The sequence below is a fragment of the Hemiscyllium ocellatum genome, chromosome 28 (assembly GCF_020745735.1).
Source record: "Hemiscyllium ocellatum isolate sHemOce1 chromosome 28, sHemOce1.pat.X.cur, whole genome shotgun sequence".
NCBI classification, from domain to species: Eukaryota; Metazoa; Chordata; class Chondrichthyes; order Orectolobiformes; family Hemiscylliidae; genus Hemiscyllium; species Hemiscyllium ocellatum.
This window is the reverse complement of record NC_083428.1, coordinates 48,051,640-48,071,672: the sequence shown is the minus strand read 5'-3', so window position 1 is coordinate 48,071,672 and position 20,033 is coordinate 48,051,640. Positions and strand designations below refer to the sequence as shown.

At 44.6% G+C, this 20,033-nt stretch overlaps 1 protein-coding gene across 1 annotated transcript; it reads left to right on the top strand.

Annotated features, from left to right (window-relative positions):
- The first annotated feature begins 99 nt into the window (after window positions 1–99).
- On the top strand, window positions 100–16,299 carry LOC132829051 (zona pellucida sperm-binding protein 4-like). Its single transcript, XM_060846337.1, has 9 exons — window positions 100–304; window positions 7,131–7,309; window positions 7,386–7,483; window positions 7,565–7,698; window positions 7,788–7,977; window positions 8,857–9,004; window positions 9,106–9,178; window positions 9,320–9,430; window positions 15,923–16,299. The coding sequence occupies exons 1-9, from the start codon at window positions 100–102 to the stop codon at window positions 16,297–16,299; spliced, it is 1,515 nt and encodes a 504-aa protein (XP_060702320.1).
- The last annotated feature ends 3,734 nt before the right edge of the window (window positions 16,300–20,033 follow it).

Below are 20,033 nucleotides of genomic sequence, written 5' to 3'. Positions count from 1 at the left end.
GTGGGGCAGGGAGCTGCTGCACTGCGATTGGTTTCCTCACCAATTAGCGGCTATAAAGCGGGTTGGTGCTCAGGGGCGGGCACAGATTCAGGTAGCGCGATGGGACATTGGTTGGTTTGGTGTCTGTGCCTTTGGGCCGCTCGGCCCTTCCTGGTCTCTGCTGTGTGTCCTCCGGAGCCGGGCTGGAGGCTGCCGTGTGGCCTGGCCACTATCAACAGCACTGAGTGCATCAAGCAGGGCTGCTGCTTTCAGTCCCCGAGTCTCAGTGGGCAATCCTGTTTCTACAACCTGAGAGACAGCCCAGGTAAGCAGCCCAGCCTCCTCCCGGAGCGGAGCCCACCCCGAATGGCCGTGTGTGGGGTTCGGAAATTGAGGAAATAACCCGCGATTCTTTATTAGATAAAGGCTACATACGGGATTGAATGGGCGAGAAAGCGACGCTCTTTCCGCAGATAGGGAAGTAACTCGGTTGTCTCTTGTCTCTATAATCCACTTGAGACAGTGATATTCACACCTGTTCTAGTATAGTAACTAGTTTAGAATCTAGTTTTAGTTTTTGTACTAACTTGAGTTTTGTGTTTTGAGCCTCTTTCTAGAGAGGTAGGGGGAGTATCTTTAACTTCTGTTTAGAACAGGCTGCTCACTAATGTTGGTGTAGCTGTAATAAAATTCTTGTTTTCTTACCCTGATGTACTTGTAGGAGACTGTGTGCTATCCAGGCAAACCATGTAATACCACACCACACTGACCGTTTTGTTTAATAAAAACAGTTGAATTGAACTTCTCTCCTGCAAGCAAGAGCATGACTGCCCCCCCCCCCCCCCCCAAACCTCTCTTCTATAGTGAACCTCCAAGGGGAAAAATACTCTTCAGTGAAGAAATAGTTGACATGTTACTGTGCTGTTGTACAACAGAATGGTGGGTGTAGACATTAACAATGACTACCTTTTTTCCCCAGCCTCTCCTGAGTTGTCCATTGAGGAATGAACTTTGCCTCTAAAAGCTGCCTGTTAATCTCTGTTCAGTTTAAGGGTGTTTTGATCATAATGTGATTCCTGGTTAATGAGACTAATGGTTCAAGGTAATTTTGGACTATTTTGCCTTCCTTTTAATGGATGGCTGTTTGCCTAGCCAGAAACTTTTCTTGTGTACTAAGGTGATGTAATTTCTTCTGTCCCATGTCATCTGGTCACTGGATTTCTTTGAGAATGTAACATTACCTTGTGTAAAATTGAACTAGCTTCAGTGAGTTGACAAGATACATCACATAATGAGACAGGTGACCCAGATAACTAACTAACCTGTTGCTTTACTCACAATAACAACCCAACCTAGTTTCTTGTATCATTGTGGCTTGCCAGTCTGAAGGCAAAGAATCACCCTGCCAGTGATGTCAATGTCCATTTTGAGTGAATAACTGACTCAATTGAGTTTTAAACTAATCAAAGTTGACATTTTTAATGACCTTTTCATGGGAAAAGGATTCATCTCTGGCGATCAAGTCTTCCTTCCTCCCTTTCGGAGGACCCTAGACTATTTCATCTTCTCCCATGAAGACATCAGTGACTAGCTAGCATTTATCGCCCAGAGGGCAGTTTAGAGTCACGCACATCACTGGGATTAGTGAAATGTAGGCCAGAACAGGTAAGGATGGCTGATTTTTCTTTCCTGAAGGACATTTGTGAACTAAATGGGGTTTTCTGACAACTTACAATGGATTTGTGGTTATAATTAACTTCTTAATTCCAGGTATTCATTGAATTCAAATGTTACCATCTACTGTAGTGGAGTTTGAACCTGGGTTTCTCCACAGCATTATCTGGGTCTCTGGATTAACAATCCAGTGATGATGCTGGGCTATCAATCTCCTTTTATAGTGAACGTTCTCCAGTTACAATATTATCCTTAAATCTTTCCTGCATCCACCTGTTTAATGCGTGTCCTGTAGAGCAACTGGAATTGTACAATATTCCAGAATTGGCCTCATCAATATACCATACAGCAGTAACTTCTGTAACAATGCAGAAGTCAAACCTCTGTTCACTAAAACCAAACAGCCAGAAAAACATCCCTCCATTGTGAAATGAGTGGAAAAATTCCTGACTTCCACTTGGGGAAAACATGTTGTGTTTAACTACAACAGTTTGTTTAGCATTCAAAAATCTGCTCTTTCTTAACTGCTGTCTGACCTGGCTTTACAGAAAGCTGTTCCAATAGGACCATTTTTTTTAAACATTAACTTTCTCTCCAGTCCACACAGTCTCTCGCTGTCTCCCTTCTGGTCTTCTGATTCTGCTGTCTTCCAGGGTCATATTACTTTAACTGCTTCTTAAAAGGAAAGAACTTTTGATAGTACATTGAGATTTCTTTGAGAAGTGTTTATTTCTTTAGATGGCAGTTGATCTGACCAATTTCAATGCCCTTGTGTTCTGTTCTCTGAACCACACCCCTCTGGTCCAATGTTTTCAATAAAATAGGTCCAGACTCCGTTGGGTTTTGGTATCCTGTGCAACTAAAACTGTTATCAAGTAACAGCCAATTGTCACAAATCTATTTTGGATCCAGCTATCTCTTGGTTGTAATTTAAATTCAAATACTTTCCATCTTAAAGTGGCCGTACACACTCTTGTGACTGTAAACACATGATATCCCAACTCTGAAGGCAAGCAGGCCAAATGCTGCCTTCACCACCCTATCTACCTATGGTGCCACATTCAAGGAACTGTGCACCTGAACCTCCAGTTCTAGTTGGCAATACTTTCCCAGTGCCCTACTGTTGAATGGATGCTACCCTGATTTGCCTTGCCAAAATGCATACTTGTTTTAACTATTAAAAATTCCATCTGCCACTTTTGCCCATCTAATCAGTCCTGTAGTAGTGACCGAACCTCTTCACTGACCACTAACACTATTTTAGTGTCCTCAGCAAACCTTCTAGCCATACCTCCATTCATATATAAAATGACTTCAGATGGGACCATAGAATGGAGGGACCCAGCCTGATCATTTCCTCACTGCTGGCCATGTGCCTCCACAAGCATGATGTATGCCCTTCACCCCTTGATTGTTGTTCTGACCTTGTGAAACCATCTGAAGCCCATCTAACCTACACTATCCTTTTTCATCCATATGCCTAGCCAATGACCACTTAATTGGCAAGTCTACTACTGTTGCAGACAGGGTGCTCCATGCGCTGACTAATGAGTAAAGACTATACCTCTGTCCTATATTTGTCATGCTTCAATTTATTTATAGCACTGTCCCTTCATGCTTTCCACTTCCTTCCAAGGAAACAAGCTCTCACTGTCTACCCTGTGATCTTGTATATCTAAGTCACCTCTAACCTTTAACAAAAACCACCTTCCCTCCATACAAGGCAACATCCTGGTAAATCTCTACCTTTCCAAAGCTTGCTATAATGCAGCAAACAGTATTACACAATACAAACTCTGCAGCCACACTTGATGTACAGATGCAATGTGACCTCATGGTTCTGAACCTCAATCCCTCTACCAATAAAAACTAAACCATACACTGCCTTAACAACCCTAACAACCTCCATGTCAACTTTCAAGGATCTATAAACTTGTGAACACAGACCTCTTCTATGCTAATAAGAATCTGTCATTAGCCCATTCTGTGTATTCCTGTTACTCATTCCAAAGTGAATCATCTTTTTACATTAAACTCCCATTTGCCAGCTCTGCAGTTTATTTCACTCTAATCTACAACATGCTTCTGCGTTATCCACAACTCCACCGACTTTAGTGTCATCTGCAAATTTACTGACCCATCCTTCTATGCCCTCATCCAAGTCACTTATGAAAATGGCAAATAGCAGTGGCCCCTAAATTGATCTTCAGTTACATTAGTAACTGAACTTGTGAGCACTTTCCATCAACCACCACCCTGTCTTTCAGCTTGCCAATTTCTGATCCAAACTGCTAAATCCCATGCTTTTTTTGCAATAGGTTACCATGGGGAATCTTTTCAGTGCTCTTCTGAAATCCATATACACAACAATTGCTTTGCCCTCCTCCATCTTTGTTCACTTTTCCAAGAACTCTAAGGTTTGAGGCACAGTCTACCTTTAACAATCATGTTGACTATCTCTAATCAAATTCAACCTTTTCTAGATATAATTCTATCTCTTGTACTCCTTTCCAACACCTTACCCACCACTGAAGTAAGGCTCACTAGTCTATAATGACCAAGTTGTCTCCACTCTCCTTGACCGGAGCAACATTTGCTATCTTCCAATCATCTGGCACTATTCCTGTAGACAATGAAAATCAAAGCCCAAGGCTTTGCAATCTCCTCCTAACTTCCCAGAGAATCAAAAATCCATCCTGCCCAAGAAACATCTCTTCACTCCAGAATTGCTAACATTTATAAACTTCAATCCTGTTTAGTCTAAGCCTGTATTTCAGTATTTGCCATGACCATGTTGTTTCTCCACTGTGAAAATGACAGTTCATTTAGTGCTTTCCCATCTCCGAGCTCCACACCACTTCCCACTACTGTCCTTGTCTGGCCCTAATCCTAGTCTAGTCATTCTTTTTTATTCCTGACATAGCTATAGAAAGATTCAAGGTTTTCCTTGATCCTACGTGCCAAAGACTTGTATCCATTCCTGGCTTTCTTAGTGCTTGTTTCAGGTCTTTCCTGGCTAACCTGTAACTCAAGCACCCTAACAGTGCCTTTGTCTCTGCTTTACATAAGCCTCTTTGACTCTTGACAAGAGATTCAACTTTAGTAAACCAGTCCCTCACTTGACCACTTCCTTCCAGGGGACAGGTACATATTTATCAAAGACCCAGTAGCTATTCCTTGAATAGCCCCACATTTCAACTGTATTCATCCCTGCAGTTTCTGGCCACATTGGCATCACATTTGCCTTCCCCAGGTATAATTTTTGCCCTGCAGAACATGACTATCCTTTTCCATCACTAGTAAACAAAACTGAATTGTGGTCACTATCCAAGTGCTCACCTACCTCCAAATCTAATGGCCAGGCTCATTACCTAGTGCCAAATGCAATGTGGCCTCCTGACCTGTCCATATCCTGTCAGGAAACCCTCCTGCACACAAACTGGCCAATCTAGTATTTGAGTGTTTCAGTCAATATTTGGGAAGTTGAAGTCTCCTATGATTGCCCTGTTACTCTTGTTTGTATCCAGAATCATTGTTGCATTTCCAGAACTATTCAGAGGCCTGTAGAAAACTCCCAACAGGGGTGACATCTTTTCTGTTTTTAACTTCAGCCCATACTACTCAGTTCTTTTCTGTCACTGTACTACTGCCAGTCACTGACAATGCCACACCTCCCCTCCTTACCACCTTTCCTGTTTCTTATTGAAACATCTAAAATTCCAGAACCTGCAACAACCCTCTCTCAATGTCTCTAAAATGGTCACAACATCTTAGTCCCAGGTACCAACCCATGCTGCCAGGTCAAGATCTTCCTGATGTTGAAGTAACCAATTTCCTGCCAGTACACTCTTGCAGCCTTAACCTTACTTCTGACCTCACTACTGAACCTTCTGTACACCAGTGAGAATTCTGGTTTCTATCCCCGCTGAATTATTTTAAACACTCCTGAAAAGCATTAGCCAATTTCCCCCTGATCCGATATTGGTACCACTGACTCAGATCTCTAACATTCCATTTGTAGAGATTCCACCTACCCTGAATGAGACCAATATCCAAGTATCTGGAACCCTCCTGCACTGTCCCTGTAGCCATGTGTTCAACTCTCCCTATTCCCATCATTAGCACATGGCATAGTTAACTACCAGAGAACTGTTTTGTAGCTAAGCTTTCACCCTGCTTCTGAAATTTGTCTTGCATCCACATTTCCTTCCTACCTTTTTTTCCTATGTGGAACACGACTTGGGGCTGCTCCCCTCCCTCAAGGATCCTGAAAATATGATTAAACATCAGACCCTGGCACCTGGGAGGCAACACCCCAACCCTGAGTCTCTCTGGTTCCCACAGAATCTTCATCTGTCCCCTTAACTAGTCCCCAGTGACTAATGTTCTCCTCTCTCATTCTGAGAAACAGGGACACACTGTGCCAGACCTGTACCCCATGGCTTACCCTGGTAATTCTCTGCCCCTCCACCAAACAGTATCCAAAACCTCTTTATTCCTGAGAATGGCCACAGGGGTCCCTGCACTCTACCTGTTTCTCCATCCCCTCACTATAATCCATCTACCACTTCCTGTATCGGAGGTGTGACTCTCAACTCCTCTCAATTACCTCCTGAATGATCTGAAGTTTGTCAAGCTCCAGTTCTCTGGTTTTGGAGGAGCTGGGTGCACTTGCTGCAGATGAAGTCAGTGGGGACACTGGTAATCTTACCTCTCTCTCCTCCTATAGGAGGAGCATTCAACTGCTTGAAATCTATTCCCAAAGTGATTTGTTTTTTAAAGCTGGTAATTTACCAATCCAGTACATGAACATTTTTGGAGGATGGGTGGGAGACATCACCGAAGTGTTTCAGGTAAAGCAACCCCACAAATCATATGCAACAGTTCTGTCTGCTCCTCCGAGGGGAGTTTACTTTCCTAGCAGCTGCCAATCCCCTCTCCTCTCTGCTGCTGAGAAATGGAGGCTACTGACCCTTGAGGTAGGCCTCCATCTGGCTCTTTTGAAGCCAATTTGGCATTGTATTGTCTTTATTCCATGGGATCTAACTTGCTAACAAGACTACTGCATGGAACCTTAGTAAAGCTTACAATGGTAGACATCAACACATTTCAATCTTCAGTGTCTTGTCACCTCTTCAATGAAGTCAAGTTAGTGAGACAACTTTCCACACACCAAGCCACGCTGACCATTTCTAATAGTCTTTCCTTTCCAAATGCATTATAAATCTTGTCCCTCTGAATCCCCTCCAACAGTTTTAGCCTCCCTCCAGCTCCATTCTGATCCCCACTTTTCAGAAACTGAGGCTCAATGCTATGCAGTGACCTTCTACCTTCAAACTTTCCCATCAGTCCTGGTTTTACCCAGCACTGCTTGGTTCAGGCCTCTGTACAATTTACAGACCAGTATGATTTGTTTCTGTGTTAGACAGTTAGACTTAGAATAAATATTTGTCTCTTGTAATTTGTTTTCATTGCAGTGTGCACAGCAGATGACCAGTTCATTGTAGCAATCACCAGGAACCTGACCCGTCCTGCCCTCAACCTGTCATCTCTGTACGTGAAAGATGGACATGAAGCTGAGTGCAGGCCTAAGCTCATCACAGCAGAACTTGTAGCCTTCCGTTTCCCAATTGCCTCTTGTGGCTCGACCCAGCGGGTGAGTATTGGAGGCTCCAGCATTCTGTCCCTTTTGAACAGGCCAGCTCCCTATTAAACAGTCTCTTCCCTTGCAGGAGGAGAATGGGAGCTTTGTGTATGAAATGGATGTCCTGGGGAAGAGGATGATTCAGAGGGGGCCACTGGGCTCAATAACCCGGGACAGCACCTTCAGGTGAGAGGGCAGTGGGATTTGTGGGTTTGGAGAAGGAAGTGTTACTGACTGAAACTCCTCCCCCTATTTCTGTCTCAACAGCCTGCACGTCCAGTGCAAGTACAAGGGGGAGCATGAGGCAGGCTTACAAATCAATGTCTCAGTTTACACCCTCCCTCCACCACTAGCTGCTTCTGAAGATGGGATCCTGAGGCTGGAGCTGAGAATAGCAACAGGTAGTGCTGCCCTAGTAATGGAGCACTGGGAATTGTATCCCTTCAGGGGAATGACTGTTCTGGTTTGTTCTCTTTTTATTTTCTGTTAGATGGCAGCTACAGCTGGTGGTACAAGGACAGTGACTACCCCATTCAGAGAATCCTTCAGGAGTCAGTGTTTGTTGAGGTTCGTGTGAAGGATCGCACTGACCCAATGATAGTCCTGAGATTGCGTGACTGCTGGGCAACTCCTGTGCCAGCCCCTGACCATGAGGTGCAGTGGAGTCTCCTGGTGGATGGGTAAGGACTGAATGGAAAGGCTGGATTTGAACTGTAGATTGAAGACTACATTTTACTGTGACATGATATACTGAACAAATGTATGTATAATGTTTGTACATAATGCCAATACTTGTGCCTTTTTCTTCCAATCATGGTTCACTTGTGAATTCCACTTGTTTGATCTTCCTTCATGATCTTTGACTTGTCCTTAGTTAAGAATATGCCTGAATGTTGCCAAGGCCTTTCCTCTTTGGAAGAGCATTGTTAGATTGACTGACAACTAAGCCTCCTCTTCAATAGAAATCTCCTCATTACTCCCTTAGGGTAACTCGAGCAATGTCTCTTCAGCATCCACTTTGTGAAGTCTCCTATGATTCTCAGATGAAATCCTTCTTCCCTCCACTGACTGAAGGCCCTGCTGTTTCAACCTGATGGTCAGCTGACCAAACATTTATCTTGGTAACGTTGCCCTGACAACGAGCTGCCTGCTGTCACTGACACCTTGTCAAATAGATCTGATATATCTCTCTCCACAATCACAGGTTGCCCTTCATCAGTGCTATTTGATATTTCCTCCAATGACCAATCCCAAAACCATTTGTGGATTGCAATTAAGGACTCCACTTTAGGTCTGACAGAATGAACTAAAAGGTAACTGGCCTGTCCAACCATAATGCAAAAGGAAAAACATTTGACAATCCATTTTTCCAAGTCTCTACAACAAAGTCCATTAGACCAGGTCCATTACATCCTGGTGCAAGATGGACTCTTGATATATTTGCCCCCTCTTGGCACCCTCCTTCCTGGCAGTTGCACATTCCAAGTGCTACCTGATTTTATTTGCCATCTATTTCTGGTTTGGTTTAGAGCTCTTGGTCACCTGACCTTCTGTTTCAGGTGTCCCTATGAAGGTGATGACTATCTGACCCTCCTACACCCAGTAGGTGTCTCTTCTGGCCTGCAGTTCCCAACTCATCACAAGCGGTTTGAAGTGAAGACGTTTGTTTTCTTGGATGGAGTGTCTGAGCAGCCCCTCTCTGGACAGGTAACCAAATGGAAGGAATGAAGCCAAGTTCATGAAATCCTCTTGCTGTCTCTGTGCTTAACTGGGCTATTGATCTCCTAAAACCCCTCCTTCCTTTCTAGGTTTACCTGCACTGCAGTGCTGAGGTTTGCTCTCCCTCTGCTCAGGATGACTGTACAACCAGATGTGGTCCAAGTGAGTTCCTTGATGCTCACTTATTAAGCTGAGACTCACCCCCTCATTCCTGAATGTCCCCTATATCCAATTACTAAGGATGTAACATCCTGGCTGTAGTGTCAACATGGATTCTAACCACCTCCTGTTCCCCTCCAACAGGGACACGTAGGAGTGCTCTCCTCCATGAGGGGACCTTGGTAAGTGCTCCTGGTCCAGTTGTTCTCCTGGAAGTTGAGAACAGCCAGTCTAAGCAGCTGCTTAATGAGAATGGTAAGTGATGTTCCTTGTTTAGTTCATTGAGCAACTTTACCAATGTCTGAACCTCCTTCCTCCTTCCCTGTAGGTGCTGCTGGATCTCCTGTTTTGATTGGAGTAGCTGTTGGGTTTCTGGTGTTCCTGTTGATGCTGATGGCTGCAGTGTACAGAATGAAGAACCCAGCCCGGTCTGTCCCCAGTGTCATGAGATTGAACTGTAGACCTTGAATACAAATAAATAAACCAGACAAACCTGTCTGTGGTGTCTATAACAAAGCTGTGCAGTCTTGTTGGAAGTGAGCTTGAATTGTGGTTCAGTATTTAGGGAAGGGACAGCAATTGTCAGACCAAATGGTGAGTGGCTTGGAGTTACCCAACTGGAATATCCAGCCTTGCCATGTTCTTGTAGGAACATGCTTGTGGTTCTGGTCAATGGTGATACCCTAGAGTGGCTGATATTCAGCAATAATGCTAGTACATGCTAAGCTGGCTCAATAGGTTCATTTTTCATTAACATTGAGGAATTCAAATCAGTTGGTGCCACTGACAATGACTGTCCCCTTCAGAATGTTTGAAGTTATTCACCATTGGCATATTCCCTCTAGCTAGTTTTATTGTACACTTTCTCACTGAAATCAGAAGTGACTCCCTAAAGGATATGCAATTGGTTATTTTAGGATCAAGATGGTGGGAAATAGCTCCCACCAGAGTAGTGAGCCTAGAGAATGCCTCAGCAGTTGAGACTAAAACATTGATAGAGAATCATCTCAATGCAATCAAAGCTGAAGGGTAGAGGAAGGAAGTGGGAACAGGATATGGAGTCATATGGTCACTGAGCCTGCCTGCTGTCCAAGGCTGAATGGCCTGTTGGGCTTGATGCTTATCCTTGGGCTAATGTCTGTCCTGTTTTCTCACACTTGTTTCATGCAGCTGTCCTTCAGGATAACAATTCCATTCCCAGTTGGTGTGAGGAAATGTCCTCCAAATGAAAGAGGTGGCACAGAGACCTGAACTTGCTGTGGCTTTATCCAGATCTGTACTTTTTGGGGGACAGGGCTTGACTGCAGTGGTGTATATTCCTGATTGTTAATGCCCTGTTTCAGCCTTTGTAGTGCTTCATTCGACTTGGTTCAGTAATTACTAAACTCGTCCCAGTACGTGGTACCCCAGTGGTAAACAGACTAATCCAATCTGTTTTTCTGGGTGTAGTTACAGCGTGTCAGGAACTGCATTCTCTCCTGCTGTTCTTCATACACCTTCCTGATGAGAAGGCTGTGATTTGGTTATGGGTTCCTTTCCCTTTTTGAAAGGTAGGAAGTATGGTGGCAGTGGTTAGCACTGCTGCCTCTCAGCACCAGAGACTCTGGTTCAATTCCCACCTCACATACTCTGGAATTTGCATATTCTCCCCATGTCTGTGGGTTTCCTCTCAATTCAAAGATGTGCAGGTTGGGTGAATTGGCCATGCAAAATTTGCCTGTAGTATTGGGTAAATGTAGGGGAATGGGTTCTGTGCAGGTTACTCTTCAGAGGGTTGGTATGGACTTTACAGTTGGGCCAAAGGGCCTGTTTACTGTAAGTTATCTAATCTAGTTAAATATTTGGTTTTATTTAACCCAATGATGCAACTTTGCTAGTCTTGTCCTACAAGCAGTGCTGTGATTGTTGCCCCCTCTGGTGAGGCAGCTGAATGAGACTAGTTTTACCACCTGCTGTCCCTTAGGAAAAGAGATCGATGGCCTCAATGATTGAGAATCTCTTTCTGCACCCCAGACAGTGGTGCATGCTGGGTTAGTGAACTGTTTCATCAATGGTTTGGAGGGTTATGGGAATTGGGCAGAAATGAGGTGAATATACCCCAAGGCTGCCTTGTTCCTCTGCATCTTCCTATTTACTGAGCCCCTGTGCCTTGCTGTTTGTTTTTTGCTTCTAACACAGGCACATGTTTTAAGAGCAGGAGTGTTCCACTGGTAAGATTGCTGGTTTATAATTGTAGCTTGAACTCACTTCCTCCCTAGGTGTTTGGAGAGCTTTGTTTTCCCCCAATAATCTTCTCCATCCACCTCTGCTCCCCACACCCCCATGTAAAACATTCAATGAACATGCCTCCTCTTTCCCTGAAGACAGCTCTGCACCCTCAGAAAAATCATTGTTCTTAATCTCAAACTAAAAGGCCCCTTGTGTTAAAATTCTTTCCCATGAAGGGAAACATCTCTTCAGTGTCTGCTTTGTCATGTCCCCTCAGCATCTTAATATCTTACAATTGTCTCTAATTTTTCTAAACTGGAATGAAAAACATGCTTAGTCTGTCCAACTTTTCCTCCAATGTCCTCACTTCAAGAATCCCTTGCGTGAACATTATTGAATAAAATGATACAAAGGGAATGTTTTTAGGTGAGGTGCAAGTAAAATATTTCCCACAGAGGATGTGTGTGAGATCACAGCAGCTAATGGAAGTAGGCACACTAGTAGTGTTGAAGGCCATCTTGCTAGTCACATGAACAGGAGTCAAACAGGGAAGAAACCACAGGGTCCGAATTAGCAATCAGTGCAGCTTGGTGGGCTGCATTGTGTAGGTTGACTAAAACTGCAGAGTAATCTGGATGCAGTCTTTCCAGTGGCCTGTACAACTTTTTTCCCATATTCTATTCCCTTTCTAATTAACAGCATTCCATTTATCTTCCATGTAGTTGGCTCTCAAAGAGCTATAGAAACAATACAGCACAAGGGTATGTGCAGTCCATTGTGACCCTATTGACCTAAAGACACCAGGTGCCCTCTTCCAGTCCCATCTTGCTGAACACAGCACATATAGCTACAGCTTACAGCACTGGTGAAGATACAGCTACTTTGTAAAATAGGTTGGAGTCTCTGCTTCCACTACTAGCCCAGGCAGTGAGCTCTAGTCACGCACGCACATGCTTTTTAGCTTGAATCTATAATCTCTATTGCAAGGAAAACAACCAACTTCTCCAATCTCCTATAGTTATGACAATTCTCCATCCCTGCCAAAGTATACTAATTACTTAGTATGGAAGCAGGCCCTTTTGGCCCAACAAGTTCACACTGACCTTCTGACTAATGTACCTAAGATTACAGGCAATTTAGCATAGCCAATTCATCTAACCTGCACAGCTTTGGACTGTGGGAGGAAACCCACACAGACGGGGAGAATGTGCAAACTGCGCACAGTTGCCTGAGGCAGGAATTGAACCCAGGTCTCTGCTGAGAGGCAGCAGTGCTAACCACTGCCTGGAATGTGGCAACCAGAACTGCATGGAGTACTCCCAGGTGTGGCCTCACCACTGCCTTACACAGTTCCATCATTATATCCTGACTCTTGTATCCTATCCCTTTGCCAGTGAAGGAGAGCATTCCATCTGCCTTCACAACCATATCTACCTATACGGCTTTAGGGACCTGTGGACTTCCACGCCAAAATCTCTCACTTCATCTACTCCTCTTACTATATTCCCACTTATTGTTGATTTTCCCTCTTACTGTTTGCCCTCTTAGTGCATTACCTCACATGAACAGTGTGTGATGCATGTATCAGGACACCAAGCTCCCTTGGAGTTTCAAGGTTCTGTAATTTCTCTCCGTTTAAGTAATCTGCTTTTTCTTTTTATTCTTCCTGCTGCTGTGAGCGAGTTTGCACTTTGCAATATTTCCCTTCCCTTCTCCAGATACGGTGACCTTGAAGATATCAATTCATCTATTGGCCACCTTCAGATTAAGGGATGATGATTTTTCTGACTTTCCTAGTTGCTTATCTACCACCATTCTTGGAGTGATGCTGGAGTTGGTAATGCCCAATGATTGGCCTGGATCCTCCAGGAATTGTGGAATCGCTGTTTTGATCACTTGTGTTTATGATTGTGGGAAAATATGAAGAAATGGTGGATGTGAATACATTTTACAACATTCAAAAGACATTTGGATAAGTACATGAACAGGAAAGGTTTGGAGTGATAGGAGCAGACGCTGGGGAATTGTTTAGTGTGGAAACTTGTTTCTAACACACTGGTTAGACTGAAGGATCTCTTGCCATGCTCTATGGCTCTGAGACAGAATAAAAGATTCTATTGGTGTTTTGTTGCCATTTTCTTGAAAGGATCTCTTGACTAGATGCAAGAATGTTGTGAAGAAGAATAAAAGCTGTTTGGGGAACAAGCATTTACATCATGAGGCATTTTACTTTCTAAGTTGTGGAGGAATACAGTGGGTCAGAAGGTGCATGTTTTGGCCAACAAATGGCTGAAGAGTAGGGGGCAAGTTGTGTCATGAAACCTCTCAGAATCCATCTGATCACAGTGGCTAACCCTGGAGATCTATTAAAATCCTATGCTGTGCTGCTATTGGTCACCTCTCTGCAATTACATTGAAGCAGAGTGATATCCCGGTTTGAAGGGGAGTGGGGTCACCAGGTTACACATTGAGGTGGGACAATTTTGCAGCCACAGCGCTCAGATCCCTGCTTTAGGGCCACTAGAATCTATCCTCTACTCATGATAACCAGCGGGAGGACCACGCTAAGCAATGGGAGAGGTGGTGCCATGTCACTTGCTATTCCCCAGAGGCGGGTATGTTACAGTGGTATTATCACTGGACTGTTAATGCAGTCACCCAAATAACATCTGGACCCTGTGTTTAAGTCCCACCATGGCCGACAGTGGAATTGGAAATCAATACATCTGAAATTCAGAGTCCAAAGATGACCATGAATCCATTGTCAATTGTCAGAAAATACCATCTGGTTCACTAATGTCCCTTAAGGAGGGAAACTGCCATCCTTACCTGGTCTGGTCTAGATGTGACACCAGACCCACAGCAATGTGGTTGAATCATAACTGCCCTCTGGGCAATAAATGCTGGTCCAGCCAGTGATACACTCATCATGTGAATGAATAAATAAAACACTTTGCTGTCCTCCCAACATCCTTGTGCTGGGACCACTGTAACATTGCAAAGAATCACAATGCAAACTCAAGGAACAACACCTCATTTTTTGCTGAGACACTTTACAGTTTCCAGGACTCAATACTGAATTTCATGATATTAGACACCCATCCTCCATTTCTCATGCAATCTCACCAACCTCCCCTCTCCCTCAAGACTGTATCTTGTTTATTTCGTTTCCAGCTGAGGACCCATTTGCTCCCTATCATGCCTTAATTTACACCCATTTTACATTTCTATTTCACTTTCACCACAATTAGCGACCCCTTAGTCTCTTGCAGTGAGTCTCTGCACCATTTGCCCCCCTCGCTCCTGTCCCCTCCACCTCACTTTGTGTGAAAAACATAAAAAAGTATTTTCCAAAACAGTTCAGAATGGGTTCTGGGTAATCCAAGATGGAGGATGGGGAAAAATTGAGGCTGTAAGAGCTGATGCTTTTTTAAGGTATTTCATGTGTTGGAGGTGATTTCCTCAAATTCCAGGAGCAGCAATTACTGTTTTATATACTGTTACATTGGTTTGGAATGCTGGGGAAAAAGATCAAAACAACAGCGCTTTTAAAAGGAGAAAAACACACAAGAGGGTGACCACATGGCCAATGAGGGAGAGAGAGAAAGAAACACTGATTACTGACACAGCAGTGAATCTGCACAGTTACTGCCTTTGCTGTTTGAGTTCAAATACCTCTGGACGTCGTTGTGCATCGAGGAACAATTTAAAAAACAGCAACATTCACAGCTGACCTTGGATGAACCTGTGTGGGAGAGCTCACAGCACAGGAACAAATAAATGCATAGTTTTTAACATGTAACCTTGCTGTAATTCTACAGTAGTGAATAGAGTGGGTTCTTGATTATTGAGATATTTTATTGAGATCTATCTCTTGATTGAAGTTTTAAAATATAAACCATAAGGACTAAATTAGCCTGGAGCACTGCTTTTTGGACAAAAAAATGTTGCTATTTTGTTGGTCTGTAGATTGTGAAGGAGAAAAGATGCCTTTAGTAGAGTGATGTGCTCTTCCTGTGGGATGTGGGAGATTAGGGAGACTTTCCATGTTACTGATGATTATGTCGCAGAAAGTGTCTTTGGTTGTGAATCCTATCAGAGCGACCAGAGACAGTATACTCCTGTTCGGGTGAAAAGAATGGCGGGTAGGTGTAGGGAATGCTGGATGACGAGAGAAATTGCTGTTGTAGGGTGAAATGGGAAAAGGCTCTTTCACCCAGTCAGTAGTTAGGGAGGGGGAATGCACTGCCTGGAAACGTGGGGGAGGCAGATTCAGTTCAGGCACTCAGGAGGGACCTTGGGGGTTATCTGGATGGAAATAGTGTGTGGGGAGAGGCAGCAGGTTAGCAGTGGAGAACAGGACTGCTGATGGGCCGAATGTCCTCCTCTGCACCGTCATAATTCTCTGACTCTTGTTTCCTACTTCCATATCCACGCAGAACCGATTCTGGAACAAAATACAATCTTGGACTCAGGGGAACGCAGCGTCAGTTGTGAAGATGTAATTGTAGCTGGAATCTCGCCCTAATCCTTAATGAGGATCAGTGACAGTTAAAGCCTCTTCAACACGAGAAACCCGTGGCCAGGAGCTAATTAGCGGCTATAAAGCGGGTTGGTGCTCAGGGGCGGGCACAGATTCAGGCAGCGCGATGGGACATTGGTTGGTTTGGTGTCTGTGCCTTTGGGCCGCTCGGCCCTTCCTGGTCTCTGCTGTGTGTCCTCCGGAGCCGGGCTGGAGGCTGCCGTGTGGCCTGGCCACTATCAACAGCACTGAGTGCATCAAGCAGGGCTGCTGCTTTCAGTCCCCGAGTCTCAGTGGGCAATCCTGTTTCTACAACCTGAGAGACAGCCCAGGTAAGCAGCCCAGCCTCCCCCCGGAGCGGAGCCCACCCCGAATGGGGGAGAAGGAAGCATGAGGACCACCCCAGCCTGGCACTGAGGAAATAACCCGGGACTTGTTGCTGTTTCCTTGTACAATGATGAAGGGCTGTTTTGTGGGGAGCCAGTGGGAGGGAGGCAAAGGGACCTGTTCCTGAGGAGATAACCCAGGAACATGATGCTGTCCCTCCCTAGTCGAGTAGGGGATAATCCCAAGTGAAGTGGCTGGTTGGTTTGATGATGGATAATGTTATCCTGGTCTCATTTGAGTTTTCTCCTTGTGTGAGAAGCAGATGTTTTAATAACCAGCTTTCAGGGGTTTGAATAGAGGGTTAACTTGCAATGATATTGCAAAGATTCCCAGTGCTACTGTAATGTTGAGGTGTGTCTCATTTGCTGTAAATGTTAATGGTTTCAGGTTAGAAACTGTACAGCTGAAATGATGCTGCTTGGGATTGTGTTCAGAGTTCTCTTACCAAGGAAACGCTGGTGTCACCATAGGGAGGTGATTGACAGCTTCTACACACTCACTGGTGGAGTGAGTGCTTGGGGTTGATAAATCACCTGGTCTGTGTATCTGGTATCCTCATGTTAAAGGAGGTGGAGATAAATCACTTTTCATATTCCACCCTCTTTGGAATGAGGTGAGGTAGAATGAGTAGCTGATGACATCATCCAAGGGGGAAGAAAAGACTTTCACTGTCTACCCTATCTAACCCTCTGATCATCTTGTATGTCTCTATCAAATCCCACCTTCTTTCCAATGAAAAGTTAGTCTCTCAGCCTTTCCTCGTAAGACCTTCCCTCCAGACCAGGCAACATCCTGGTAAATCTCTACACATTTTCCAAGGCTTCCACATCCTTCCAGAACTCTACACAATATTCCAAGTGTGGCTGCACCAGTATTTTATATAATAGCAGCATATTGCTGCTCCGAAATTGAATCCCTTTATGAATAAAACCTAACACTGTATGCCTTAACAGCATGAGCCACCTGGGTGGCAACTTTCAGGGATGTACACGGACTTCAAGATCCCTCTGCACATTCACGCTACCGAGAATCTTTCCATTGACCCAGTACTCTGCCTTCCTGTTATGCTTCCCAAAGTGCATCACCTCACATTTAGCTGCATTGAGCTCCGTTTGCCACCTCTCAACCCAATTCTGCAGTTTATCCAAGTCTCTGTGCAACCTGTAACATTGCTCCACACTGTCCACTACTTCTCCAACTTTAGCATCTGCAAATTTACTAATCTATCCACCTATGCTTGCATCTAAGTCACTTATAAAAATGACAAACAGCGGTGGTCCCAAAACAGACCCTTGTGGTGCACTAATAACTGAACTCAGGCTGAATATTTTCTAGGTTTCTGTCTGGTTTATTTGTATTCAAGGTCTACAGTTCAATCTCATGACACTGGGGACAGACTGGGCTGGTTCTTCATTCTGTACACTGCAGCCATCAGCATCAACAGGAACACCAGAAACCCAACAGCTACTCCAATCAAAACAGAAGATCCAGCAGCACCTATGGGGAAGGAGGAAGGAGGTTCAGACATTGGAAAAGATGCTCAGTTGAACTAAACAAGGAACATCACTTACCATTCTCATTAAGCAGCTGCTTAGACTGGCTGTTCTCAACTTCCAGGAGAACAACTGGACCAGGAGCACTTACCAAGGTCCCCTCATGGAGGAGAGCACTCCTGCAAGTCCCTGTTGGAGAGGGACAGGAAGTGGTTAGAAATCATGTTGACACTACAGCCAGGATGCTGTATCCTTGGTAATTGGATATAGGGGATGTTCAGATCAGGAATGGAGGAGTGGATCTCAGCTTAATAAAGAGAGCATCAAAGAACTTGGACCACATCTGCCTGTACAGTTCTCCTGAACAGATGGAGAGCAAACCTTAGCACTACAGTGCAAGTAAACCTAGAAAGGAGCAGAGATTTTAGGGGAGCTTCCCATAGATCAATAGCCCAGGTTGTAGCACAGAGACACAGCAAAAGCATTTCATGAGCTTGGCCTCATTCCTTCCATTTGGTTACCTGTCCAGAGAGAGGCTGCCCAGACACTCCATCCAAGAAAACAAACGTCTTCACTTCAAACTGCTTATGATGGGTTGGGAACTGCAGGCCAGAAGAGACACCTACTGGGTGTAGGAGGGTCAGATAGTCATCACCTTCATAGGGACACCTGAAACAGAAGGTCAGGTGACCAAGAGCTCTAAACCAAACCAGAAATAGATTGCAAATAAAATCAAATAGCAAGTGGGAGTTGCAGTTGCCAGGAAGATAGCTGCTGAGAGAGGGAAAACATCAAAAGCCCATCTTCCACAGGTAGTAATAGACTTGATCTTTAGGTCTACTGTGTTTGGTTTAGGAGTTCAAAAAAATTTGAGAGAATCCCAACACATTGAACTAATTAGCCTGTCAGTTCAGACAGTGAGTGCTTGTGGTGGATAAATCAGCTGGTCTCATGTTAAAGGAGGTGGAGATAAATTACGACACCCTTTTTTCATATTCCACACTCATTGGAATGAGGTGTGAGGTAGAATGAGTGAGTAGCTATGGGCTGGTGCTGTTTCTCATCTATGGCTGACTTAGTATTGACATCTATTTCAAACCTACCAACTCCCACAGCTACCTTGACTATACAGTCTCTCACCCACCCTTCCGCCCCCTGATCCTACAAAATGATTCCCATACTTTCATTTTCTCTGACTCTATCCCTTCCTAGGAAGAAAGTTTCCACTCCAGGCCATCCCAGATGTCTTTCTGCTTCCAAGACTGTAACTACCCCTTTTCCCCATGACTAATACTGCCCTCCAATGCATCTCCTCTGGCAAAGGGTGTCTGTCCTTCATCCTCAGAAGGATCCATATATTCAATCAATGCTCTTTCTTTGCCCTTTCAGACATCAAAGATCATAAATCCACTGAACTCTCTCATGCTCCCCTCTAGACACAGACCACCTTACCAGTCAGGCCCCTAACCCTATCCCTGACCACATCCTGAATCTGTCTGATGCCATTAACACCACAGTTGCACCAGCTGATCCTGCAGACACTACTACCCAGGTGATTGTTTCCACACATGCCCAGCCCCAAGCTCTAGTCGATGTTCACTATCTCAGCTCCCCAGAGCTTCTCTTTCCCTCTGCCTGCCTCCCCTCAGGGAATGAAAAGTCAGCAAAAGATACTCTCTTGCACCTGCATGTCACTGAATTTATCAAACATCCAGATGGTGAACATTTGTTTCCACATCCGATACTTTGAATGTGACCATCACAGACCCTCTGTCGATCACTACTTCCACCTCTAACAACATCCAATACTGCCCTCCACCCCTACCCTCCCTCAACCTCCCAGCCTCCAAATGATGGTGACATGAATTGCCTGAATCTCTCCTCCCCTTTCTCCCACTCCAACCTCTCACTATGCAGCCCATTGCTCCAACCCCAACCTTCCCATCAAACCTGCTGACAAGGAAGCTGTATTCTTAGTGTGGTGTACTGACTACTACCTAGCTGAGGCTAGTACCAACTCTCTGACACCACCTACTGTTCCCTTGAACATGATTCCACGTTTGATCACCAAGCCACCATTTCTTAGACCATCAACCTCAGGAGATCTCCCATCCACTCACTTCAACCTGACAGTTCCCTCACCCCACACTGCCCATTTCTATCTCCTCCACCCAAAATCCATAAACCTGACTGCCCTGGCTAACCCACTATCTCTGCCTGCTCCTGTCTCACTGAACATCTTTAGTGA

Bases quoted from the DNA above. Each gene is read 5' to 3' on its own strand.
- LOC132829051 (XM_060846337.1), top strand. From the start codon at position 100: ATGGGACATTGGTTGGTTTGGTGTCTGTGCCTTTGGGCCGCTCGGCCC. The intron at 7,484-7,564 runs GTGAGAGGGCAG...CTGTCTCAACAG, and splicing joins ACCCGGGACAGCACCTTCAG to CCTGCACGTCCAGTGCAAGT. The intron at 9,431-15,922 runs GTAAGTGATGTT...ATCCTTAATGAG, and splicing joins GCAGCTGCTTAATGAGAATG to GATCAGTGACAGTTAAAGCC.